The sequence below is a fragment of the Oryzias latipes genome, chromosome 10 (genome assembly GCF_053564925.1).
Source record: "Oryzias latipes strain Hd-rR chromosome 10, Olatipes_Hd-rR_3.1".
Taxonomy (NCBI): Eukaryota; Metazoa; Chordata; class Actinopteri; order Beloniformes; family Adrianichthyidae; genus Oryzias; species Oryzias latipes.
The window spans coordinates 17,288,449-17,316,014 of record NC_136246.1 but is presented as its reverse complement, the minus strand read 5'-3'; the positions used below and the strand labels follow the sequence as shown (position 1 = coordinate 17,316,014).

Sequence of the window (27,566 nt, the reverse complement as noted above, 5' to 3'; positions counted from 1 at the left end):
TCTTTCCTGGTTATTCCTCCTCCTCGGTGCTGGTGAATCACCGGGTTGACGCACCAGAGCGCAACTTTGACAGAGGCGCTGAACCTCGGGACTTGTCACAACTCATTCCTGTCTCTTGTCCCGTCCTCATCCCCACGAACACGTTTTGACTTCAGCTGTTTGATCTTTAATCTACTTCCCGCTAATAAGGTATCGAGTCGGAAAGGATCCTTTTCAGGACAACAAAGGAAAAGGTCCAGGAGTTACGCACACTCAAAAACTTTCAGAGAGAAAATAAAAAATGGAGAATAAATGGGAATAAAAAGATGTTATAATTGTCGTTTTTTAACGAAAAATTAGATAATTACAAACACAGATCATAAATGCGATATTTCGTCATAAAATCGGTGTAGTAAATTGTACAGTAATAAAAAACGGTGAGAAAAAAACTAATATTCATATTAAAAATAAGCGTCAAGATCTGAGAATTGCGTTGTACACCTCGCTAATCTAACTTTTTCATTTTATTTTTTTAACAACCGCGATTTACCTTCAGCAGTCACGGTTTACAAATCCGTGTTTGTGCTAAAACAAAAAAGATGAAATAGTAAAACTCCTCTGACTGAGTCTGGGCCTCATGCGTAAAGTCCCGCGCCGATAAAAAAAAAAAATATATATGTATATAAAAAAAACGTTCGTGTCTGTTTTAATAAAGCGGTCTGGTTAAATTCAGGTGCTAGCTTCTAAATAAAAAAGAGAGAAAAATATAGAGTTAGAGAAAGCACGGGAGTTCAGCCCATAAAACTGTGCTAATGACTGACAAGATTTCTTTGCCAGGGGTCTGTAAACCACACTCCTCTGAGTTAATAGGATGCGTGCCCAGAGGCCGCTTTTGAGAACTAACTTGACTTACCTCGTATGTTTTGCTTGTTTTTTATTTATCTTGTTAACTGCTTTTTATTTATTTTATTAATTTTCCAATCACAATACGGATGCATTAAATAATCTACACTCAAGCGATTGTTATGTCTTGTTTAGTCTTTTACTAGCTGATCTCAACCCCCAATTGTTCGTTAAATGCCATTTTTAACTTCAATTAAAGTTTTAATACCCTAGAATCTATTTTTTAGATCACTTTAAAAGTGTTAACTGTTTTTGAATTGAAAAACCTGTAGTTTTCAATAACCAATTTCCTAGGATGTGTTGTGTGCCACCTAGCGGCAGTAAACAGTCACTGCACTTGACTCTTTCATGAGCACATTCAGTGATAGCCGCAATAACGAACATAAATCATCGATTTATCCGTAATTTTAAACCCTTTTCATTATTTTTTTCAAACAAAAAAAACCACAACTATAAATCAAAACAATGAACCGGAAGTACATTTATAACCCAGCGTTTCCGGTGACGTAACGCTAGCATCTGATGCTACACGCGGGAAACAGGCAAAGCAGCACGAAACAGAGGTAGTAAGATTTTAAGTTATTTATTTGTGTTTCGATGTGAAAGTATAGCTTGTTTTTTAACCATTTGTTATTTTGGTGGTTGTTTCGTGGTAGACAGACTATCACCAAATCGCTAAAGTAACGCTAACGTTGCTTTCTGTAAAAAAAAAAAGAATCGGCCCGTCTCTTTTAGGTACGTTTGATTTAATGACCGCTTTGTCCCTATCGGGCGGCTTTAGGGTACATGCTGGTACACATGGTAACATTTTTGTCTTGACCGAGTGGTGTAACATAAAATTAGCGCACTTTGCATAACTAACGTTAGCTTAGCTGAAGTAAAATGACAGTCTCTGCGAATAATGAAAGCATTCCTTTTCTTTAAAAAATATTTGTGTTACTATTATGTACTGCCCCTTTCAAGAATTATTTCATTTTCTTAATACCCAAATATTCGGTCAGACATAAATGTCTGCACAGTGCAACACTAACTGAAAGCCAAATTTACATTTTTTTAAAATATTAGTTCGTAAAGCAACATTTTCTGATGATCTGATTTTAATGTGTCTGTAAACATCACGTTGAGAACGCATGATATAAATACCACTGGTCTTTATTTTTATTTCAATGCCCTTTAAGTTGTTTTCTGCCTGCAGGCATCATGGGTGATATGCTGGAGTTCAACGAGATTTATCAGGAAGTGAAAGGCTCTTGGGTTTGTATATGTTATTTTTCTGTATCTCCTCAATATTCTGAATTTTTGGACATTTTAGCATAAAATGTTGGTCAAACAAAAATCTAGTTACATAAGAAGCCATATGCTACAGATCATGAAGTGGTCAGTTTGTTCTGTAAACGTTTTTTAACCTAAAAACTATGTTTTTTTGTCCTTTTTCTGACTTTTTGTAGTCTTAAGTGGGTTATGTTGTTTTTCGAGACCTTCTAATTGTGTTTCACCAGAAAAAAAATAAATAAAAAAAACTGCAAGAATTAATGTCTAATCGTTCAGCTTTTTGTCTGAAATTCAGCTCAGTGTTGTTTTTCTTCATCAATATAATCCAAAGGGACCATTATCAGAACATTCCACCACACTTTATGGTCACATGTCTTTGCCAAATTTAAAGTGTTTCCACACTAAAATGACGTCTTAATCATTTTTGGCAACCATCAATATAATCCATTTATTTCATTTCATTCAACGGTATAGGTTGATTCAGATAAGAGAAAATGACCTCAGACAGATCATTCTGGCTGGATTGTAGGATTACACAATGATTTGTCAATTAAGCGTTACACTGGTGAAAAATACATTTGCAGACTATTCTGTTGTTAAGAAAAACATTCTTTTTTATCAGTTCCCAATCTATTAGTAGATTTTGTTCTTTTGATGTTTTTTAAAGCAAATACTTTCTGCATTTTCACAGAGCTTTTTCTTTGTTTTATTGGTCTTTCAGAATGACGGACGGCTACGGTTCAGCAAACAAAATGTGGTTTATAAGAGCAACAAGACGGGGAAGGTGGACAGCATTCCTGCTGGTGAGCTCAACTTAGCGCAGTGGAGGCGAGTGTGCTTAGGTCACGGCATCAAACTCGGCACCAGCACAGGACACGTGTACAAGTATGACGGCTTCAGGGACACGGTAAGTTACCCACGTGCCCACCTAAGTGTTGTTGCTTTTGGATATTTTTATTGCGGTATTGGCTTCTTCTTTTTTTTCCAGTCTCTTAACCTGTTCCTTCTCTTTTTGGGACGTGTGTCAGCTTTTTCCATGTAGAATAGTGGAACATTTCAGCCTGACACATTCCACTGCTATGGTCAACCTTTTGTTTATGGTAAAGAGCATAACACAAGCAGTGGGGCCTCTGATAAGCAACCCCCCCTGCTTGACGTTTCCCCCGAAAAACACTACCATCTTGCGAAAATGCCACCACTGGAGCTCGCATGGGCGTTTGTGCGCATGTGTTCTGTCAGAACTTTGTGAATAAGTCTGCTCCTTTTCTCGAAGCTCCTAATGGGATTAATGAGGGAAACCAGTGCTAGCATATGCGTTCCATAAACAGTGCAATCATCGGCTCTTGTGAGTCAGTGTTTATATCTATCCACCAAAACAATTTGGCCCAGAAAACGAGCAAGAAATAAATGTGGTTGTGGTTGTTTTCTGTCACAGTTTTTTTTTTTTTTTTTACTATGGAGAATGTCAACAAGACTGGGATGAAGAAGAGGGTATAACCGGGACTGTGTGACAGTCTCCTGGGGTTAATCAGTATATTTTTCAGGGGAGATGGATCTTCTCCCCAGGTCCTGATGTCATTGTTTATTATCCCTCTCTTAGTGTCAGTAATCGAGAATTGGCTGAAAGTTGAGGCTGCTGGCGTGCTGAGCAGACACTTTGAATCATCTGCCCCTTTTGAGAAAGTCCAGTGAATTCCTTCCAGACGGGGGGGTCAACCTCCAAGTGTCATCAGTGGGATCCCATGTTTCCTGATCACGTTAAGAGTTCAGTTTTAACCCCCTGACAGGTGGTGTTGTGTGTCGCCTTTGAAAGCAAATCTTTGTTTAGTGAACTTGGATCCAGCAGATCTGATGGATTGTGATCACTCCGACTTGTAATTTTTCTTTAGAACAAGAAAAAACTGAACACTCTGACACTAATACCGTATTTTCCGGACTATAAGTCGCACCGGAGTATAAGTCGCACCAGCCCAAAAATGCATTATAAAGTAGAAAAAACACAGATAAGTCGCACTGGACTATAAGTCGCATTTTAACTTTCACAACCTTAAATGACACAATCATAGCAGACTGTTTATCTAATAATTTCACAGTAATTCTTTCTCTTACTTAATTATTTATTCCTTTCATGAAGCATCATTGGCCAACTAATACTCTGTTTTCATCCTGTATTTGTAGAAACAGTTTTCACTTTTATTGCATTTCTGAATCTATGAAATCATTGGAAAATAGAATATTATGTTGTTAGCCTTCAAGATCTTACTGTAAAAAAAAGTTTGCTGATTCTCTGAGTCACTTAACATCCTCTTAACACTTAACATACCTCATACATCAAATTGACCCAGAAACATCATCTCTGTTCCTCACAAATGAACATAACAGGAGGGTTAACAATGTATTTATTTCAATTTATTTCTAATATAAGTCGCTGCGGAGTATAAGTCGCACCCCTTGCCAAACTATGAAAAAAGGGCGACTTATAGTCCGGAAAATACGGTATTTGTCACAAACACAATTGTGGAGTTTGTTGTTAGATTACTTAAGTATCAGGAAGTGGAAAGTAGAGTTTTTGCATAATTTTCTTCAAACTTTTAAAGAAGCAAAGTCATGTTATTTATAAACCAGAGTTCAATATGTGATTATTCATTTTGTAGGGAATTTTGTCCTGTTACAACCTGTAACCTTTATCCTTTTTTTTTCTGAGTTTAAATGTGCTCGGCTATGACACAGACGTTGGTCATCATGCTGCATGAGTGTGCGTGTGTTTGTGGGTGTGTGTGTGTGTGTGTGTGTGATGAAGGTGGGCTGAGTGTTTATTTGTATTAGCTGAGTTATGCAACAACAGTGAACAAGCGCTGATTTTTATGCAGCTACGCATCCGCTCCCACATGCTCTGTATCTAAACAGCTCTTTAATCCAGGTCAACAAACATGCTGATGAACTTCAGCACAGACACACACACACACACACACACACACACACACACACACACACACACTCTAATACAGTCATGCTGCCTCTAATTGGCTATAATAACCTTATGGACAAGCAGATATCCAGGTGTGTAAATTTGCTTTCCCACCGAGTCTGGTTCTTCCATGCACATGCAATTACTTCCACATGTGTTTGTACTACTGGAAGTGTGTGTGTGTATGTGTGTGTGTGTCTGTGTGTCACTGCTTTGTCGCTGTGTGCGAGTCCTTTGCAAGTTGTAAGCGGGCCTGAAGGATAAATAAACAGACTGATTGTCAGTTCTGGTTTGGAGTTGGGGCTGCACAGGGAAAGCGGGTGGATTACATTAACATCTTTTGCTCCTTTGTGTGATTAATAAACCACATCCTTCTTCCTACTTGGTGTTTTTTTATAAGCCGCGGCTCATGAAGAGTTTCTCCTTTTACTATCTTCCCCTTCTTCCCCCTCTTTAACACTTTCTATCATCACTACCTCAGTTCATGTGGCCTTTCATTCTTTGAACTCCCACCAGGATTTCGAGAAGCTCTCTGAGTTTTTTAAGGCCAACTACAAGATGGAGCTGGCAGAGAAGGACATGTGTGTGAAGGGCTGGAACTGGGGGACAGCAAAGTTCTCAGGTGACTTTTGGCCACAATCCCTGTTTTAAGATGCCTGTTTCATCCATGCTAAAGTATGAGGCAGTTACTGGCACAGGACGGCCACTTTGATCAATTCCATTCATTTAAACAGACTTATCAGATAAATATCAGTTCAATAATGTTTATTGTTGTTGAGATAATCGATATTGAGCGTCCACTGATGCATGGCAGCGTCTGTCTTCTCTCTCATCTCTCCTCAGGTCCGCTGCTGTCATTTGACGTCAACGACAACACAGCGTTCGAAATCCCCCTCTCCAATGTTTCCCAGTGTGCAACGGGAAAAAATGAAGTCACCCTGGAGTTTCACCAGAATGACGACACAGAGGTCTCCCTGATGGAAGTCCGATTTTACGTCCCCCCCAGCCAGGCCGATGAGCGACAAGAGTCTGTGGAGGTGAGCAGTCGGCTTCCAAATACTGGTCTCCGTGCAGAAACGCTCTTTATGAAGTGTTTGTGTTGTCAGTGTGATTGTGTCATTTGCAGAGGTTTGTTTTTTTCCTGTAGGCTTTTGCTCAGAATGTCCTGTCCAAGGCTGACGTCATCCAAGCCACAGGAGATGCTGTGTGCATCTTCAAGGAGCTGCAGTGTCTTACTCCCAGAGGAAGGTCAAATATCATATCCTATTGTCTGAAAAGCCGTCTTTCAACTCGTATTTATATCAGGTCCACCCATTCTCCAATCCATGCATTAGTGTGCGCTAGGGGTGCAACGTACGGATCACAAGCCACGGTTCGGCACACACGGGGACCAAAAATCACCCTCCTCTTGCACACTTCACATGTGCATCATTTACATGAACTGTCCGTTCACACCGAACGCAATTTGTGCACCAAATTCATGAACGCCGTCTTTGTTTTAACGTGCGTCAAAGTTGCTGCTTGAGGTTTTTCCAAAAATGTGTTAACCTGCAACTCCTGCCGCACTTTTCTCGACCTCATCACGGAGGACGAAGATCAGTACAGATCAGGTTCATTTATTTTGAAGAACTTTACAAAAGCGTAAAAAGCTGGAACCAGTGGGAGGGGCTTTATAGCAGGAAACACAGGGAAAGGAAGAAAAGTAGTAGAGTCTAACATCCCCAATTATCTTACTTATTTTTAAATTTAATTGTTTTTCAATATACAATGTCTCAAAGCACTTTTGCCTATGTGGGCATCTTTCATATGAAGGAATATCTTGAGTTCAAAGATCTCATTAATGTTTTATTTTTATAAATAGACCTCCATGAGCAAATATTTTGATGTTAGAATACATTTGTGTCTTTGTATGTTTTGAAGCTTTTCATATATGCTTAATCAAATCTATATTTTGAAGCTTTAAAATAATAATAACTGAAGACTTTTATTTTGTTTTTTTCCATTTCACTGATCTAAAAAACGATACGAACCGTGAGTTTTGTGATCCGTTGCACCCCTAGTGTGCAGCTGTTTGAGGCGGTGTATGTACCATAACCGTTCGGCCTGGAACTTCCGTTCGGGGTCCTGGGACTAATGCTGACGTCACATTATGTGATTGGCTGTCCGTTGGTCCGATGACGTGTCAGATAGTGGTTGGTCTGGACAAATTATGATACTACCAAAATATTATGAAGTCTGTTGTAAACAAACACAGCTTCGACATAAGCGAGATTGTCTTCTAAACGTGCCTTTATTATTAATATTAAATGCACGTTTGCTTATAGATTTTTTAATCTGTGCGCCCAGTGCTTCATTATTGGCAGAACGGACCCGGGAGAACAACATTTAGCCGTGCTGATAACATTTTCAGCCACGGCTGAACTTAAACTGGAACAACGAGCCGATTGTGGCAACATGTCTTTATAAAAATTACAAAGAATATTGTCAGACACAATTTTTGAGGAAAATAACTTTAGGTTACAGAAGGGAACGTGAAATTAAAATTTGTAGAGCAGATCTCGACGCTACGTAGTTTGTCCAAGTGGGGCTACCGTAGCGTGACGTTACCTTCAGTCCAAAGGACCCCGAACGGAAGTTCCAGGCCGAACGGCTATGGTAGCTACAGCGGCTTTGGTAGAAAAATGTTGAGTTCAGAACACAATTCAAACTAGAAATTCTGGTTATAAATGCAAACTTTACAGAAGTTTATTTGTTGCAGCTTTTGTTCCCTTTAAACAGCTTCTTAAGTAATTTTCATACCATCTGTGCAAACATTTTTCTCGTGTTCTGCTACTTTAAAATCTGAGTTAAGACTGACCTTCAACCTGTCTTTGGTTTGTTTACTGCTCTTTATACACAATATGAATGATAATTCCACTAAAAGAGACGTGGAAAAAACTGCTAATACAAGTAGATAAATGACCTATAAAGAGCCGAATTGCAGCTTCTGAATTAAATGCTTTTGTTTTTGAATCCTCAAGAGTATTACTTTTTTTTTTTTTCAAGTGAAGTATTTGTTCTGCCTGCTGTCAGAAACTGATGTTCTATGATGAGAAGATGACCTCCTGTCATTTCGTTATCTCCTTTGTTCCAGATATGACATCCGTATCTATCCGACATTCCTTCACCTGCATGGTAAAACTTTTGACTACAAAATTCCCTACACCACTGTCCTCCGTCTCTTCCTGCTGCCACACAAGGATCAGAGGCAGATGTTCTTTGTGGTGCGTCAACATTTGAGCTTTATTTTCTTACAATACTGAGTGTAAATTTACAACATTTCTTGCATTTTTTAAATTTTAACTTCCTTCTGATGGTCTGTTTTTCTTTTCTTTTCACAGATTAGCCTTGATCCTCCAATCAAGCAGGGTCAGACTCGCTATCACTTCCTCATTCTCCTTTTCTCCAAAGAGGAGGACATAAATCTCACCCTTAACATGAACGAGTGAGTACAAGTACATTTTAGTAACTATTTAACTCCTTTTGTTTAGGGCTGCTTCAGCTTGTTGGGTTTTGCAAACAAATCTGGAAAACTAAAGATGTCCACTAGGGGGAGACAAAAGTCTGCTTTATTGCCCGTTCACAAACCGTAAAGAAGTTTGTTTTCTTGATGCTTCAGGGATGACGTGGAGCGCCGTTTTGAGGGGAAACTCAATAAGAACATGTCGGGGTCTCTCTATGAGGTAGTCAGCAGGGTGATGAAGGCTCTGGTCAATCGCAAGATCACTGTCCCAGGAAACTTCCAGGGGTAAACATGTCGTACACTAAAACACGTTACGGTCTAAGAACATCTAATAAAACTCTGTACGTTGTATTTTCTCCAGCCACTCTGGGGCTCAGTGCATCACCTGTTCATACAAGGCTTCTTCAGGCCTCCTCTATCCTCTGGAGAGAGGCTTCATCTACGTACACAAACCTCCTGTCCACCTCCGCTTTGAAGAGATCTCCTGCGTTAATTTTGCCAGAGGGACCACCACAACACGTTCCTTCGACTTTGAGATCGAGACCAAACAGGGGAATCAGTATACTTTTAGCAGCATTGAGCGGTAAGGCACTATATGTGTTTAGCTGCATCTTAAACAATAAATACACTTGTAGGAGTTTTTTCATCCTCGTCTATAAGTTTGCAGAACAGAAGCATGACCCCAGTCGTCTTTGAACAGATTCCTAGTATTCTAGGGGTGGAACTGTCTCCATCTACTGTCATCCAGGTTACCCTCACCTTTCTTTACTTTTCAGAGAGGAGTATGGCAAACTGTTTGACTTTGTCAACGCCAAGAAGCTCAACATCAAGAACAGAGGATTCAAAGAGGTAACGCATCAACCTGCACTCCCGCTCCTGAAACAGGCTTTCATAGACTTCCATGTCAGATGGAGATTCTTATTGCCCCTCTTTGTCTGCTCTTGTACCCCTGTAGAAGAAGGTGGGTATGGTCTTGGGCGTCATTTGTAGACTAGCAGCTCTTGGTTTTCTTTGTGGAATCATGTCTGATTGCATGGCGTGCTGCTGACGTGTGCTACAAGGATTGTGATCAGTAATCTTGATTGACCTTTTTTTGAGGTTGAAATGGTTAAATACTGAGTGACATATGGACTAATCATGGGAAGGCGTTGGGTCTGCAGTAATTGTGTGTTTGTCTGCATCTTGCCGACTGATTTGCTTCTTTGGGTCTTTCGGGTTTCCGTGACACGATCGTTATTCCGACGCGATGTTCAGCCAGCGCCATCAAATCTGACGACGCTCTTTACGTCCAGACATTAAGTGCTCGCAGCAGAGCTATTGGTTGCTGTGGTGATGGGGTCAGCAGAAGAGGTCAAACAGATCGAATGGTTTTGCTCTCCATTTCCTGGTGGTGTTTTCATGGCTGTTTCCCTTCGGGTGTCTGTCCACTGACAGACGTGGATGTTGAGAGGGGGTAAGGTGGCAGCAGATGACAGTGGCTTTGCGGTGGAAAAGATGATGCAACTGCATTAAGCCATGGAGTCTTTAGTGGAATTTAACCTGCTGGCCTTAAAAGAAGAAGCGGCGATGCTGGACAGAAGAGGGTCCGGTGCCGGATTACCCACAATTCATTCACTTAACAAAAAAACCTTCACTCATTAATCTGTTTTGTTTCAATGTTGTCCTTTAATTGGCTACTGAGTTTTTCTGACCACAGATTTATATATTTATTTGGAAAACGATTGTATACTAACAGTGTGTGTTTGGGGTAATGATGTGGTTGGAGGTGAGATTTCAGCAAAAATGCTGGACTAGTTTTATGCTCTGTGGTGGTGGGGGGGTTTGTTGACGGTGCAGTTTGTTTTCAGGGCATGAAGGGTAAAATTGACGACTACAGTGACTCGGACGAAGACAAACATGATGCCTATCTGGAGAGGATGAAGGCTGAAGGCAAGATCAGGGAGGAGGGCAACGACAGCGACGAGTCGGATGCTGAAAGTGGTGAGTAAGACTCAGAACAAGAAGAGCAGCAGCAGCTGGCTGAGAAGAACATCTGCTTTAACCTCATTTATTCTCCCTGTAGACGAATCCTTCAACCCAGGAGAGGAGGATGATGACATAGCAGAAGAGTAAGCCACTTAGATGGTTCCTATTTTGAACTTGTTTTATCCCAGCTGATGGTGTCTTCCCGCTGGCAGGTACGACAGCAATGCCAGTGCGAGTGACAGCAGTGATGAAGGGGATGACAGCGAAGACGAAAGCTCAAAGAAGAAAAAACCCAAGAAAGTGGTCAAGGAAAAGAAAGAAAGGAAAGAAAGGAAGCCACGCAAAGAGGTCAGAGGAAAACTGGAGAAAGTACTGAATTTTTACGAGTATGAGTCACGTGTGTTTTTTTTTTTTTTTCTTTTGCACAGTTTGACCTGACTTATACTCAGGTGCGACATATGTGATTACCGTAATTTCCGGACTACAGAGCGCACATACACAAGCCGCGTCAGTGTACAAGCCGCATGCATTACGCAACATGGCCAGCATGACAAGTCACATCCTGACTCCCAGAATGAGTTCATGAATTCATTTGCACACTGTAGGAGCAAATAGCATTGGATCAGCTGATGTGTTTGAATTCACCCACATCTGCCAAACAGCATGGACCTGTATTCTGTTCACAAGTTCCTCAGTTATGGTTTTTTTTTTTTTTTTTTTTTTAGTTTTTTTAACGTATTGACAATCTAGGTATCATACATAAAATTACAAACAGTAACCATATAATCAACATTACATCCCTCAGTTATAATGAGGAAATTTACATCTGCGATTCCCCATTTCCCATGAGTCTTAGGGGCTAAAGGCGGATCTAACCTCCGGCTTGCCATACTGTTGTCAGTTTTTAAAGAATGAGCAGCAGTGGATGGAGGGGAGAACGGGAGAACAGCTCTCCTTCCACTTGTGTCGCGGCAGCATTATGGTAGTAACGGGGCTGAAAAAACGCACCAGTAGAATAAAGCAGCGGCGACTGAAAAGCGCGCGCCTCAGCGCGATACACGTGCCTCCGCGCGGCGCGTGCGCCAGAAGTTTCCTTCCACAACAGTGACACACTGTTGCTCCGGGGACGCCTCTGTGCTCCGCTCTCGCCAAGCGTGCTCTTTGTCTCCCCTTCCTATCTTCTCCGACACCCCTTGCCAGGGCGGCTCCAGGGAAGAACGCCTCGTCCCTATTGCGCCGGTGGACGGAGCAAATCGTGTCTGTGCAGAGCAATCGGACTTAAAACTGAACATTTTGTGGATGAGGGGCGGATGCGTTGCCATCAGACTGCCATCGGCCCCGCAGCTCTATGTGAACGAGCAGCAGGAGAACATGTCTCCAGCTCACACGGAGGCTGTGAGCTTTTCAATGCAAAATTCCGCTCAGTCCAAACGATCACGTCAATTTGTGTTTCCAGTCGTATCCCTACAAAATAAAGGCTGATGTGATTCCCACATATTTACTTTAAGCCAAGCTGCAGATTGCAGCTTTTCCCGCATCGATTCATGTTCATCCAGGCTAAATGTTGTTAGCGCCTGTTAGCCTTCACCTAACCATATTTCCGGCTTCGTTCTGGCAGAAAAATACACTGACCAACCAAATTAAAAATAAAATGAGCGAACATGCACTTCATAATAACCATAACATAGCAATAATAAACGTACGTTTAAAAGATCATCTCGTATATTACGGAGCTGCTAATAGATGGACTAGTGTCACCATGACTGATGTAAATTCACTCCTGAGCATGCGCTGTTCTCTCCGTCGCGCAGCAGACCGGCTTTTCCAAACCCGTTGGTGATGGTGGATTTTTTCACGCTGCTTTAAACGATTGCTTTTAACTTGAAAGCTGCGTCATATTGTAGTGGCGATCACGTGCACGTTGGGTCTAATGGCACCAAAGGATTCTGGGATGCGGCTGGTAATGGGTGTTTTTTTTTTGTTGAACCATGACTGAAGTGTCTAAGACCTGAAGTCAAGTCCATGCTGTTTGGCTGCTCAGGGGTGTGTTGAAAAATAAATGCCTTGTTGCTTGGAATTGTATAGAGTATTCAACCCATGCTCTGAGTCTGCAAGTATGTTTATGGCGGCCGTCAATTAAATCCATAAATTAGCCGCGTCACTGAATAAGCCGCAGGGCTGCAAGCGCAGGAAAAAAGTAGCGGCTTATAGTCCGGAAATTACGGTAAAAACAAAAGAAAGGCTCGCGTTTTCGTTACTTTCCTAGTAACAGCCGTTAGAGGGCACTGTATGTGTGACGCAGAAGAAGCAGCGCCGTTCTAACGTAACACAGACGATGAAGAATTCAATAATTTTGTGATTTGAAGATGTATAAAGAGCTGAGTTGACTTATTGGCGTGTTATTCATGCTTATCTGAATAATTGTTCATATGTTGTGCTAATATACTAGATTCCTCCTATGTCTCATGAAGCTAAATAGGGTTAGTGCAGCAGTGAAGCGTTCATCTATTTCGTTATTATGGTTTGACTTTAAAGATTAAAATGTCTGTTCTTTGCGTATTTTGTTAAATGAAATCCTCCTAAAAGTTCGACTCCTATGATATTTTTTTCTTTGTTATTGTGGATTTTCTTTGGCTGCTGCGACTTATAGTGTGAAAAATACGGTAGTTAAATCATTCGCTCACTAAAGAGGGACTCTTTTGCTTTTCTGTATTTAGGAACGAAGGACATCTGCTCATTAAACATCTTGTTTTTGTGGATGCGAACAGAAAAAGCAGAAGGATGCAGGCGGTCCTAAGAGGCCCATGAGCGCCTACATGCTGTGGCTGAACTCCAGCCGAGAGAGAATCAAGGCGGAGAACCCCGGCATCTCCATCACCGAAATCTCCAAGAAGGCTGGAGAAATGTGGAGGGGGCTGGGCAAAGACGAAAAGGAGGTGAGACAAGAAAATGAATTCAGTCTGAGTCTCCAGACCTTCTGGATTCTTTGAAATACTGTTTCGTAATCAGTGTTGATGTTGGAGGACGAGTGTTCAGTACGGAGTAATGCTTGATTGAGCTGCGAAAACTGTCTCTCAGGAGTGGGACACAAAGGCAGGGGAGGCGAAACGGCAGTATGACAAAGCAAAGAAGGAGTACAAAGAGAGTGGTGGAGGATCAACTTCAAGTAGCAAAAAGTAAAACTAACTCCTCTGTGATTTTTCTTCTTCCTCCTGAAAGTGTTTTGAACTTGTTACTTTGATTCTTTGCTTCCTCCTTCTCTCGCTAGGGAGAGTAAAAAATCTACCAGCAAAAAGGAGGAGAAGAAGAGGAAGTCTGCTGGAGGTGACAAAGACAAGGAGCGAGGAGGCAACGACAGCTTCAAGAGCAAAGAGTTCATTGAGACCAGCGAGGAGAGCTCCTCAGACTCCGACCACAAGAGCAAGTCCAAGAGGAAGAAGGTACACTGATGGTTGCTGTCACAGAAGTTAACCTTTTAAAGGCCAGCAGCACCAGTTACACTTCAATTTGATCAAAGAAAGACCCATAAGTAACACGTGAAGCATCATTTACTCACACAGATCAGCTTTCATTAAAAAATCAATCTAATGCTTTGAGAAAGTTGACGCCACGGAGTGTCCTGCCATTAATACAAGGTCTGAATGAATGAACGTCTCGCCAAAGGAACGACCGTATTTTCTTTAATTATACATTTACTTTGCATCTACAGTTCTGAGTGAGTGATAATTGGATTATTAAATTACCAGAAAACAATTATTTTCTTCTACAGTGGGATTCAGATTTCAAATAAAAAAACTGACTGTTTGGAAACTTGTTGTTGGGGGAATAAGAAGAACTATTTGTCTTTCCTCTGAATATATTGTTAGTTTTGTTTCTCAACTCAATTGAGACAATATCCAATCAGCACTTTATTTATCTATTTACACCTTCATAAACAAAGTAAAGACAGAGTTTTTGACACAAATGCTTCTTTGTTGGAAAAAGTCCATCTGTACTGTAGCAATGAGAGTTCCTGTGGCATCCTGTGGCTTTGAGCATTAGGCGTGGCGGGACGCTGGAGCTGCAGCGCGGCATCAACCAATCAGGAGCTCAGATGTGCAGTGATGTGTTGAGGACGGGAACAGTGGGTGAAGTCTAAAACCATCATGGAGGAGAAGCTGATTCGTCCTCCTCTCAAACTTTGATATTTTTCATATAAGAATCAAAAGAATATAGATATATTTTTAAAAGGCCCTTTTTTGTATCTTAAACTTTCTCGGACTAATGCAGGACAGCTTTAGTCATTTTGTCGTTCAGACGCAGTTCCTGCAGTAGATGGTGAACCTAACCGTACTGGAAGTGTCTTCCAATGATGTCAAAATCCCAGAAATGGAGACGTGCTTACCGACATCTTTTGCAGAGCGTTTCAAACCTCTTAACATCATCCATGTCTTCCATGCATTGCTCATGAGAGCTACTGAAATACAGTCTATGCTTCCTACAGGCCTGAGGCTAAAAGCTTTTGACAGTAGCTCCTCCCACATCAACGCAGTGAGAGCGTCAGGTCCAGCAGCACGTTGACCGCGCGTCCAAACAGGCGGAGGTTACAAAAGTCTTTGCGTGAATGGCATTTAGTGTGAACGCAGCATCAGGAAGATCATGTCTCAAGCCTCCAGTTAGTAAAGTGATGAACTCCTTAAGTCATCTTCAGTTTGTGTGTTTTCTGTCAGTTCAGTGCACACACCAAAACCTGACTGTATGTTGTGTATACATATAAATATATATATATATACCTGTGTTAAGAGTTAAAAACAATGATAACTTTGTTTTTTGAACAGGAGTCAGATGATGAGGAAGAAGAGGCTGTGTCCACCCCTGCCAACTCGGAGGAAGAGTCTGACTAAACAAGTTACGTCAAAGACCCCAAACCAACAAGGACCAACAATTTATACTTTTGATTTCAGACTAGTCGGCAAACTTGAGTTATACATATTTTTCTTTTGTTTAGATTTAAGACAACTCTAAATTGTATGTCTGGATAAGAAGAGTCATCTCCGGGTTGACATCTGAGCAGGCGGCCGGCCCCCTCCCAGCTCAATGAAGCAATGGGGTCTTTTGCTTCGCTTGAATTATTAAGGTGTTTTTTCCATCGAGCCCATGGGAGCTGCTCTGACGGAAGCAGCAGGAAAGACTGTGAGCCCCCGATTATGTCATGTGAATGATGCAGAGTAGTGGATTTTTTGTTTCCCTCCTTCTCTCTGTATAGTGCTTTTAAAAACAACATTTTGTGTGTTTTGCTACGCCGTGTTTTCAGGTTGACATAAATAATTTTCAATAAACCTTAACTTTTTTTCCCCTTTGGTACATGTTCTCTTACGTTCTCTGGTTCCGTTTTCCTGAGACCCAAACTAGTTTCAGGAATTACTGCCTTCCAGAAATGTGTTATTTGCTTGGTTCTATACCAAAAAACTTCACCATTTGAGTGGGACAGTCCTCCACCCAGATGCATATTGGTTAGAGAGCATTAAAACAAAAACCATTTCAACAAATAAAAATGCAAAAAATATCTTCTGGGAGATTAAATCCAGAATTATAGAGAAATTAACATTTGTTTCTGCCTATTTAAGATTCAATGCAAATCCTGAAAAAGTGTTCCTCCAATGAAGGATCTCAAGAAATCTGTAGAACAGGGTCTGCAGCCTGAGGCTCTGGAGCCACATGTGGCCCTTCATCCATTGTAGCTCTTTGCTGGCTAGCAAGAAACATTATTCCACTTTTCAAAAAGATGTTAGATTAAATGTCAACAGAACTCTAATGGTAAGAGTGGTATATTATCAAAATAAGCTGATATGTACATGTAGATTTAGTTTATAACAGTGGATTCTACACCACTGTTGGCATGTTTGTGTTTGACAGTGAAAGGTGCACCAAAGCCATAATGGTGGAAAATTCCAAGTTCGATGTTGGCTTTCATGCATTTTTTTTATTCAAGTACCGGTAAATCTGATTCAGGAGTACCTTTTTTTTAACAGGGTATATTTTATTTTGAAGGGAACTTGTGTGCGCTGCTGTCAAAAAAAGTTACATTTTTTATGAAAAGAAAATTCATGGCTTTATGTTCACAAAATGTAAATGGATGTTTTTTTTCTAAGCAGTGACTGCAGCTCTTGCTGGATATTCATCAGTAAGAAAATGGACTAAATGACTTTTAGCTTTACGTTTTGCAGACCCCTGCGCTAGAAATGATCTAAAAATGCTTAAGAGGCTTTTTAAAAGACATGAGTTTAGTCGCAGATTATCCTCTTAGTCAGGGAGACAGAAACACAAATGAAGTTTGGAGAGACAGTGGTTTCCAAAGTAATGTGTGGTTTGTAGCGTTGCATTGAAGAGACAAACCCAGACGGATATGAGCTTCACTTTGGATGATAAAGTGCTCTTCCTGCACCTCCTGCAGCAGCACTGACAAGAAGTCCTGAGAATGACCCCTGATGTAACCCTTGTGCTATCCTAGGCACTTTACCATTGGGAGTTGGGTCATCTAGACCCACTAGACAGTGCGCTGAACCTTTTTTCTTCAATGATTTGTGATCTTCACTGGTGTCCATGGATTACATGAAATCTTTCCACCTCCATCCACCTTTGTCTTGGTAGAAATAACACGTCAATGTAAGGGTGGGGTCATCTAAGATAGCACAAGGGTTAAGTCACCATGATGCAGTTCTGAGGCTACTGGGGGATAAAGTGGTTCTAGCTTGTTAATTTTCTTTGTAAAATTACAACAAATCTTAATTTGTAGCTATTTTCTCAGTCTAGTCTGGTAATGTTGCCATAAACTACCTCCATCATGCTTAGAGTTTCAACGATTGTGATGATTTTTGTTTCAGTTTAGTCAATTTTTGGTATTGTTAATCTGCTGTAATGCATAATTCTCTCCATTTGTCCAAAGGCCTCACCAACCGTGTGATATTTTTCACCGTGTGACAACACGAGTGCATTCAGGATGCAAACCCTGCATAAATATTACAGTTGCATTAACCTTTTAGGGGTTGTATCTCTGTGCATACGTTCAGATCACATGGGACTTTGGTCATGTTACCATTAACCGCCCACAAACATAATGGAGCCACTTAAGAAATGACATACTGTCTAAGTACATCTGTGCATGTTTGTGTGCACACCCATAACGCGCTGTCACATATTGCATTATCTTCCAGTGTGAGAGGCTGTAATGCTGCTGGCCCAGAGAATCGTTGGGATCAAATGTTGCAATTACTGCTGTGTGCAATTTTTTACAGTGCATTCGGATGCGGCTCTCTCAGAGGCACAAGTGGAACTAGAATTGTTTCTATGGAGCTAATGTACAGAAATGTGATGATAATGCAATGTTCAAAGGAGACAAATCAAATATTTAGCTCTGGATTGGCCGCATTTGAAGAAGGGATATTTTCTAGACTCTTTAATAGCATTTCCAAGAAACTACATTTTCCAATAGAAGTAAAAATATAAATCCATAAATTCTAGTAGACTTTAAAAAATATTTTTTTCGCCATTAAAAAAACAATTTTGTCATATCTGAAGGCTCCAAAATGTACGATCTAGCTTGTAAAGCTCTTAATAACAATAAAATAATATTGCGGATATTTTATGTTTTTCACGTTTATTATTATTTTTTGTTTCTACTCATTAATTCTTGAACTATTTTTCATCTTGGATCTAGGAGAGGCAACAAGATAACATCATAAAGTATACCATTTTTTATGTTTTTTTTTAACATGTATAATGTAGGATATATTAAAACATTATAACAAATGGTTATGTAAAAATCTTGTATTGTGTTTTAGTCTGCTGTTTGATGAGAAAGGGTGTGTTTTGTCTTTCTGTTATTCTTGTAAAAAAAAGGCTAATACAGTTTTTTTTATTCAGCTGCTGGATTTTCTCAAATTTGTAATCAAACCTAATGTTTAAGAAAAACTGAAAATAATACACAATAATAAAAAATCCAAATCTATCTGAATCTTTTCTGTTCAGTTTTCCACCTGATCAGAATAGCTATAATCATTTAGCAGCCCAGTGCCATTCTGTCTTTATCTTCAGGTCCAAAGCTGTAACTGACATCCTTTTATTTATATCAAAACTAAATAAACTAATGAAAGCTAGAAGAAAACCAGTGAGTGAAGTGTGTACAGCAAATGAGAGGTGATTTATGAGATATTGATTGGTTTCTGCCGAAATGTTTACATCCTTAGTGTGTTTTCAGATCATGACAGAGATACAGAATGAGGCGTGGGAGATTGGGAATTGTGGTGGAAAAGAGAAATATTTCCTCCTCCTGCCCATCTGGGTAAAGAGGAGGAGGTCCACTTTGTTTTCATGAACCAATGATACAGAGGCAGTGAGGGAAGAGAGACAGAGGGCTTCCAGTCGTCAAATATGCAAAGGAGCAAACAAACGGGCCAACCACCCCCCCAAGAGACAAACGGATCTTCTCTGGACGTTCAGGTAGAAATCATCTTTAAACATCTCCCATCCCAGATTGGAGACAAACCTGTTGAAGCGAGGAACGTAGTTACATGGAAGCCATGACATCTATGGCATTGGGCTTCGTTACTGGCTTCTTCACATACGAGACCACCAAGTCTGTGGTGGTGAAGAGCTGGTCTGTGGGGATCATCAACCGAATCGTACAACTGCTCATCATCACCTATTTTGTTGGGTGAGTCATTCTGTTGTTTCTGAATGAAATTGAAGTAATCAGGTTAAAGCAATACTTAGCTTAAAATGATTACTTCTGTGACTGAACTCAATCTGATTATTTTTATTGGCTCCTTTGTTCTGCAGTTGGGTTTTCATTCACGAGAAGGCTTATCAGGTGATTGACACTGGGATTGAGTCCTCTGTGATGACCAAAGTTAAAGGCTTTGGTCGTCTGAACCATCAAGTCATGGATGTGGCCGACTACGTCTATCCTCCTCAGGTCAGATTTCCTCAGAAACAAGAGATTCCTGCTTTCAGAGCATCTTTTAATGCTCAGCTTTTTCTTTGATGGTTGGTGGGGTGTTAGAAGCATCTTCAAATGAAGACAAGTAACCCATGACTAAACTTTTTTTTTCTGTTCCCGAACCTGATCTGTTTTAAGCCAACATGACAGTACAGTTGATGCCAGAAACAACGACAGATAAATGCAAACAAATGGACATGGACGTTTATATGAGTTAGAAATTCACAAATAGATTAGATAATAATATTTTCTTTAAGCCTAAGCAAGTTAAAGTTTAAACTGCAGGTTCAAAGACTGCAAAGTCTAAACTGCAGATGTTTCATTTCTACTTTATTCTGTTTTACTGTTTGCAAAATGCAAATAATTGTAAAAATTGTAATGTTTTGTTGTAAATGACAAAATCTCACATTTGGAATCTGTCTTAGCATAAACTAAAAGGAAATATGTGTGTTTGGATGAATGTTTGGACCTTTCTGACTTTTCTATTTTGTGTGTTAGGGTTCAGGAATTTTCTGCATCATGACCAGAATCATCGTCACTGAGGACCAGTTTCAAGGTCGATGTGCAGAGGTGAGAACACTTTATTACTGTTAGAGTAAGTTTGATCCGCATGAGTTGTCTTAAAGCAAAATCATGTGGATATTTTCAGAGATTTTCGGAACCGTAGGTTTTTAAGCTTCTCTTTTTTTTACTATTTAGCACAAGTTAATGATTTATCTTAAAAAAAACCTTTAATTATGCCAATAAGATTAAACCAGGGGAGAAAAACTTCCAGCATGGATTCCCGTTTTGCTTGTGTGTTTCAGTCTCAGCCAAACTTCAACTGTAGCACAGATGAAGACTGTTATTTGCATAAAAACACCCTCCTGTCCAACGGTGAGTCTCTTTTAATCCACAGCCACAACAGCATTTCAGGTGCTGTGTGAACTCTTGGTCTGATAATGTTACTGCAGATTCTCAGCTGTTATTCCAAGGAACACAGATGAACGATGTGCTTTTGGTGGAAAGCTGCATTACATTGCCACCTCAATTTTTTTAAAATAAAAGTAACTGGTTCATCAAAATATGGAGGACTTTAAGGAATTTTGACTCCGTATTTTTGATACTTGAAAATAAAACATTTTAAAAAGTCATTTAAATTTAATTTTGAAGGCCATTTTTAAAGATATTCCTCTTTTTATGACATTTCCTTCATGACTCAAATGCTTAACACAAGACTATTTATGTGGGGTTTTTTTCTACAGGTGTAATTACAGGTGTTTGCCGTAATGAGTCTGGGGGTCGCTGTGAAATTGAAGGATGGTGCCCAGCTGAGAATGACGATGTTACTAAGTAGAGTTTAAAACAAAGTCATCCATGTGCCAAACCACACCAAATTGTCCTGAGTTAGGAGTCTAAACATTCTTCAAATTTGTCCACAGTTCAACGACACTAGATGTGCTAAACTTCACCATCTTCATCAAAAATAGCATTCGTTTCCCCCTTTTTAATGTCACCAGGTGGGTCACATTCAAGTCTACCTGATACTGTTTAAACCGTGTATACCTAATGCTGGTCTTCAAGATCTCCCACCGTCTTTGTTCTTCAGCAATTTTGCCCTTCCTGCTTCTGATTATCTGAATCCATTGATTCTGATTACACTTAATCACCAACAATGTGGGCGGGGAAGGCTGAAAAACAAAACAGTGGAATATAGTGCGTAGTAGGACTGGGCAGCCTTGATATGAAATCATTAAACACATTCTATTTCAGGGGAAATTTCCCTTCTTCTATGACATCCGAGATGATCAAGAACTGTGTCTACCATCCGGAACATAATCCCTCCTGTCCCATCTTCCGTGTGGGAGATGTGCTGAACTACACTGGACAGGATTTAACCTCCCTGACAGAGAAGGTCTGCACATTTTTCTTTTCAATCTCTGGACTAAAACGTTGATTTATTGTTATTATAAAAATCTCAACAACAGCTACAATAAGAATGGACATGGTAACCATGTATGGTATTGCATAAATCTCTATTTAAAAAGATAAACAAATGGACAAAAAAGACAAAAATGGGGATTCCTGCTTTTCAGGATTATAATTTATTCCAGATTAAGTTGTAATGTCAAAGACTTGGTCTTTTCCAAATATTGCTAAAGTAAGGCTTCTTTTGGACTCAGTGAAGTTATATTTGTCTTTGTGCAGAACCCTGCTTGAGCAGAACAGTTTTAATCAGCAGCTAAAAGGTAACAACACCTCATGATGCAGTCCTGTTTTAAGATTTGGACATCAGCAGAGTCTAGCTAAGCATAGCTTTAGTGGAGTAACCCTTGTGCTATCCTAGGCAGTTTACCATTGGGAGTTGGGTCATCTAGACCCACTAGACAGTGCGCTGAACCTTTTTTCTTCAATGATTTGTGATCTTCACTGGTGTCCATGGATTACATGAGATCTTTCCACCTTTATCCACCTTTGTCATGGTAGGGAGAACATGTCAATGTGAGGGTGGGGTCATCTAAGATAGCACAAGGGTTAAATAACCAAATAATACTTTTCATATTCCCTCTGTTTGTTCCAACTCATGCACCACTGTTTCTTTTTTGAAAGGTTTAACTGGAATCACATTCATTCAATCTAAGGACTTTGACACAAACCTCTTTATTCGTTTGTTCAACCCTCTGAATTAATTTCAGGGTCACAGGGTCATCGGAGCCTGTCCCAGGCTACTGTTGGATGAAGTTGGGGTACACCCTGAAACAGATCACTGGTCTGTTACGGGGTCAATCTCACACTGCACAAATGAAGCTGTGTGAAGCAAATTTAGCTTTTTAACTTATTTTTAGTTTAAAAATTGTTTGTAACACGTTTACAAAGTTCACAATTTTGGTAACCTCTGTTTTTCTCCTTCACAAAAGAGCAGAATGATGGAGAATAAAACATCATAGCAAGAAAACAAATGAAAATGCTACCAAAGTGTTTCTTTAGCAAAATGGAGTTCTACTTGTGCAACTCTCAATCTAACTGAGTATTTAAAGAATAACTACAAATTTAGGAAAAGACAGATGTCTTAAATATCTACTTTGCACTCTGGAGTTTGTCTTAATTATTGCAAAGTGTCACATATACTTTCTTTGTTTTTTTCTCTTCACAGGGTGGAGAAATCGGAATAAATATTGAATGGAAGTGTAACTTTGACAGAGATATTGAGCTGTGTGTCCCCAAGTACTCCTTCACAAGACTGGATGCCCCTTTCATGAAGAACCAAGTCTCCAAGGGTTACAACTTCAGGTAAAGTCCTGGGGATGTTTTCTTCTTTATGAATTTTTTCGCTTTAAAATATTTATTCATTAATTTTTTCAATCCTTTGTGCCATTTTTTTCTCATAAAATCCAGATTTGCCAAATATTACAAGACAGAAAATGGAACAGAATTCAGGACTCTTCACAAAGCCTTTGCCATCCGTTTTGATGTCATGGTTACTGGAAATGTGAGTTGTGGATTTAGCCTATTCATGAAAAATAAATACATAAATACATGAAAATGTGCAGTTTTTTTCTAATCAAATATGAGGTAAGGGATTGCAAAACATTAGTTAAAAAAACTAAATTGAATAGATTTGAATGCAGCAGTGAGTTTGTTTAAAGTGTTATGCACCTCTAAGGGTACGAGTTTTTAAATAGAAGCTGGTTCAGAAGAAACAACCTTACTCTCAATGTGAATTGACATCCTCATGATCAGCATGTTTCGCAAGCAGAAACACTGAAAGGGTAAACTACTCTTTGCTTTTCACAAACTTAATGAGCAAAATCCTGTTAAAAAGTTTATTCACGAGGAAGTACTTTAATTAGTGTACTCTATCCCTTTAACCATATAGGGCTAAGACAGGGGTCTGCAACCTGAGGCTCCAGAGCCACGCGTGGCACTTTAACCCCTCCATTGTGGCTCTCTGGTTAAAGAAAAATAAAATGTTTTCTTATTTTAAAAAGTAACTTTAAATTAAAAAGTAAGGAAATATAAATAAATAAAAATATAGAAAACTAACTCAAAGTGTATTCAAATACCCAAAGGACAGTACATTTCACAAGTTGAGGTAAAACATTTTGACAGATTTTTTTGTGCAATTTACTACAGAAAATCAATCAGAGCTCTGGATGCACAACCAGAATTAAGGTGCATTGGATTATAATTCAGTTTTTATATTTTTGAGTAAATTCAGGGATTTTAAGTTTGTCTTATGGTTCAAAGAGTATGGTATGGGTCAGTGAATTAGCTCTGGTTTAACTTTGGATAGTTAAATTTACAAATTCCTAACTAAGATGCACCACAAAGGGTCACATAAACTGCATTGAGATGATCCTATGTCATGCCGGATGTCTTTCATTTTGAAAGGAAGTCATGTGAACCTCTGTCAAAAATTATAAACTGTTTCATTGTTTCTGGAAAAAAAAGCAATTCTTTTTGTTTTCTCTATGCCCAAAACAACATTACATTTATTTTGTATCACAAAAGTATCAATAGCATGAATACAAATCAGTGTGTTATTTTTCTAAAGGGTTAAGTAGGGCTTTTTGGCTCCTGCTCGGATGTGGTTGGTAAGAATTTAACCCAAATGGCTCTTTAAATGTTGAAGGTTGCAGACTGCTGGACTGAGCGATGCTTATATGAGGAGGGAGCGTCATTTCTTGAAGCTTTGAAGTGGCTTCAGTCTTTTCAATAAAATTTAGCACTTGAAGCTATTTCCTGTAGAGTTAAATGGTTTACTTGTTAATTTCTAAGTAAGTATTCTTGTGGTGCCCATGGAATATTTCTGAAGACAGCGTTTCTACAAAATTGTAAATGATAATTTTTCTTTCAGGCTGGAAAGTTCAGCACAATCCCAACACTGATCAACTTAGTTGCTGCATTTACATCCATCGGACTGGTATGCATTTCCGAAAATGAGCTGATGTTGGATGTTCTTGTCTCTGTCAGCTGTCTTCACCCTCTGTCTGTGCCAACAGGGAACGGTCATCTGTGATATCATCTTACTAAACTTTCTGAAAGGAGCAAAGCAGTACAAAGCCAAGAAGTTTGAAGAGGTGATCTGTTTTTTCTCATAAAATTGAATAATGCGAATTCCTTTCTTTGGGGTCATGATGACTGTTGTCCGTCCAGGTGTCAGAGTCTCAGATAGAAACATCTCCCAGTTTGGAGAGCAAGCCATCAATCAAGGAGGGAATGAAGAGCTCCTGCGACTCCGGAGCCATTTCCCTGTCCATCTCTGACTGACACAACCAAAGTCTGACAGAATGGAAGCACCTCCTCCTTTTGGATAGCTAAGACGTTTCTACAGTGTGTTTTTTAGAATGATGATGTAGGCAGGTTTAGTTTACAAATACATGCAAGGTTTGTCTGGAGGATGTGTGTGTGAACATTTAGAAGAACGGGACATGAAGTAATTACCACTGGCAACGCATGTTTTTGGTTTCCAGTTTCTGAGCAGACTCTCAAAAGAAAACAAAAGTAAATGTATTTTGGTATTATGTTACGTAGTTCCACTATTTTAAACTCTGAACTGTAGTAGTTTTTTCTTAATTAAAAAAAATCATTAAAGCTATACTTGTTGATGTAAGAATGGCGGGGGGAAAAACCATTCGACTGTTGAGACTTTTTTTTTTCATTGTTATGTTTCTTATTGTAACTGTGCGCACATGTTGAACAACTGCCTGCAATCTCAAATAAACTGTTGAAGTCTATACTTTGGGTAAATCACGTGATTTCCTCTGAGTTTGTCTTTAAGAGGGAGAAAGAGACAAACATGCATCTCCCAGTGCTAACAAATGGGTCCTTTAGTGCACTCACTGATGATTCTGTAGACAGTAATGGACTAAAGCAAATACTCTTATTTTTTCTTTTTAGTTTTTCTTTCCAGTTTTTCCTCTTGCGCTTGTGCTGTGTGCTTCTTGTAAGTCTTTCTATGTATGATTGCAGAATGAAGAATTCTTTTAGTTAATTTCTGTAATCTTTTGATTTTGAATGTGGGCTAAAAACTAAAAACAGAAGCAGAAATGCTCCTTAACCCTTGTGCTATCCTAGGCAGTTTAACATTGGGAGTTGGGTCATCTAGACCCACTAGACAGTGCTCTGAACCTTTTTTCTTCAATGATTTGTGATCTTCACTGGTGTCCATGGATTACATGAAATCGTCTTCACCTTTATCCACCTTTGTCATGGTAGGGAGAACACGTCAATGTAAGGGTGGGGTCATCTAAGATAGCACAAGGGTTAATGGTTCTGAAAGTGATTTACAAGGGCGGAAGTCTGCAGAAGATCCCTCAGGAACTGAAATAAAATTACCAACAACCAGTTGCAAAACGACAGATAAACAATACAATGCATGCAACCAATTAAAAGAAACGATCTGATTTATAGATATTTTTGTTCAGTTAACCATTAATTCTTGTTCACCAACTGCAACTATCCATCCGCCCATTTTCCAAACCTGCTTAATCCCTTTCAGGGTCACAGGGATGCTGGAGCCCATCCCAGCTACTGTTGGTCAAAGGTGGGGCACATCCTGGATTGTTTGCCATCTCAGGGTCGCAGAGAGACAGGCAACCATTCACATTTACATTTGTATCCAGGGACAACAAGAGTCCGAAATTAACCTATGAGTTCCTCGCAGAAAACCCGCGCATGCACAAAGACATCACGCAAAAACAGAAAGGACCCAGCCAGGATTTGAACCTGGGCTTTCTCACTATGAGGTGAGAGTGCTCAAGTTGGACGATTGAATCAAATTTGTACACACTGGGTAATAATAACAGCAGATGTAATTTATTTTTTACTCTGCTGTTTTTTCTGTTTAACTTCAACCAAAGCCCACTGGAAGGCTCTAATGTTGCTTTTCTTAAAGTAAATAAAAGCATATGTGAAAATACATTACCTTATGAATGTCTTAACTTTTCTGGTCATGGGACACCAGTTGCTTCAATGTACTGCAATAATCAAATTTACACATAAATACAGTAATACGTTAATTAGTTCCAAAAAACTCCAAAAAAGTTCTCCAAAAAATGAGTGATCCAAAAAAGAAAGTGCTCCAGAAAAAAAAAAGAGACGCACATCAGACACTACAGGCTTCAGCTAGAATGCAATTAGAGGTGAACAGGGAGAGCAGAGCGTTCTTAAACTTTAAGCAGAAAGCCAGTTCCAAGAGAAACATGGGATGGAAAAGCAAAACAGAAACCTGTAGACTGGCTTTAGTTAGACAAGTAAAAAAAAACATTTACTGCAGTTTTCAGAAAATAACTGCCAAGTGGTGGATGAATTATGATTTGGGACTATTTTGATTGTTTTAATTGGTAACAACTGAACCATCCATGCAGAATTGTTCCACAACAATGTTGTGATCATTTGAGCAAGAAGCTGACAACTTTCATGCTTCTAACTTAAGAGGAAAAGCCCCAAAGTCATCTCCCTTTAATAAATGTACCTGAAGCTTTTTGGGGGGGGGAAGAACCACAGATGCTAGGTATTTGCTCTTTTATTCATTAGGATTTGGCACAATTTCAGTACGGAAGATCAACCTCAATTCCAGGTGGGCTGGGTTGTTGATTACTTCACTCTACATGTCACTCAGCAATTAAGTTTACTCTGAACCAATAGCTAAAGAATCCACTTTTCTTCACAGCCAATCACAATCAAATCCCCGCATTTAAACTCATAGATGTCTGTTTAGTCACATTCCAGATGTTTTCGCCAGCTTCCCTTCACCCCATTCTCCTCCTGGCATCTAAGCTCTAGGATTGTTTTATCTATAGTTTTAGTCATCCCATGCTTACAAGACATCACCGGAGCATTAACCGCAAAAGGGTTCGAATTACTTCATCCACATTTTCCGTTTTATGAATACATCTGTCAGCGTATAACCAATATCTCTCCTCGTTTAAGTTAAGTTTTAGTGTATTTTGCATGCCAACATGTTAAATGTTGTGAATCTTCTCACCATCCTCCAAAAGAATCAAAACCCTTCCACA

The 27,566-nt window shown here is 39.6% G+C and overlaps 2 protein-coding genes across 3 annotated transcripts; both read left to right on the top strand.

Moving 5' to 3' along the window:
• The first annotated feature begins 1,306 nt into the window (after positions 1 to 1,306).
• On the top strand, positions 1,307 to 15,932 carry ssrp1a (structure specific recognition protein 1a). Of its 2 annotated transcripts, none has more exons than XM_023959107.2 (18): positions 1,307 to 1,445; positions 2,078 to 2,136; positions 2,876 to 3,061; positions 5,639 to 5,744; positions 5,966 to 6,159; positions 6,270 to 6,370; positions 8,256 to 8,385; positions 8,503 to 8,606; positions 8,781 to 8,909; positions 8,986 to 9,207; positions 9,401 to 9,473; positions 10,472 to 10,604; positions 10,687 to 10,732; positions 10,802 to 10,937; positions 13,358 to 13,525; positions 13,668 to 13,765; positions 13,858 to 14,029; positions 15,407 to 15,932. In XM_023959107.2, exons 2-18 carry the CDS (start codon positions 2,083 to 2,085, stop codon positions 15,470 to 15,472), a joined length of 2,118 nt encoding a protein of 705 aa, XP_023814875.1. In that variant the 5' UTR covers positions 1,307 to 1,445; positions 2,078 to 2,082; the 3' UTR covers positions 15,473 to 15,932. The 2 variants fall into 2 exon arrangements, with proteins under 2 accessions (XP_023814875.1, XP_078809683.1); XM_078953557.1 differs by lacking the exon at positions 1,307 to 1,445 and adding an exon at positions 1,546 to 1,617.
• Positions 15,933 to 18,844: 2,912 nt separating this feature from the next.
• On the top strand, positions 18,845 to 25,283 carry p2rx3a (purinergic receptor P2X, ligand-gated ion channel, 3a). The gene is made up of 12 exons (XM_004073266.5): positions 18,845 to 19,281; positions 19,407 to 19,542; positions 20,065 to 20,136; positions 20,373 to 20,442; positions 20,811 to 20,898; positions 20,988 to 21,065; positions 21,319 to 21,460; positions 22,700 to 22,836; positions 22,942 to 23,035; positions 24,404 to 24,469; positions 24,549 to 24,626; positions 24,703 to 25,283. The coding sequence occupies exons 1-12, from the start codon at positions 19,139 to 19,141 to the stop codon at positions 24,814 to 24,816; spliced, it is 1,218 nt and encodes a 405-aa protein (XP_004073314.2). The 5' UTR covers positions 18,845 to 19,138; the 3' UTR covers positions 24,817 to 25,283.
• The last annotated feature ends 2,283 nt before the right edge of the window (positions 25,284 to 27,566 follow it).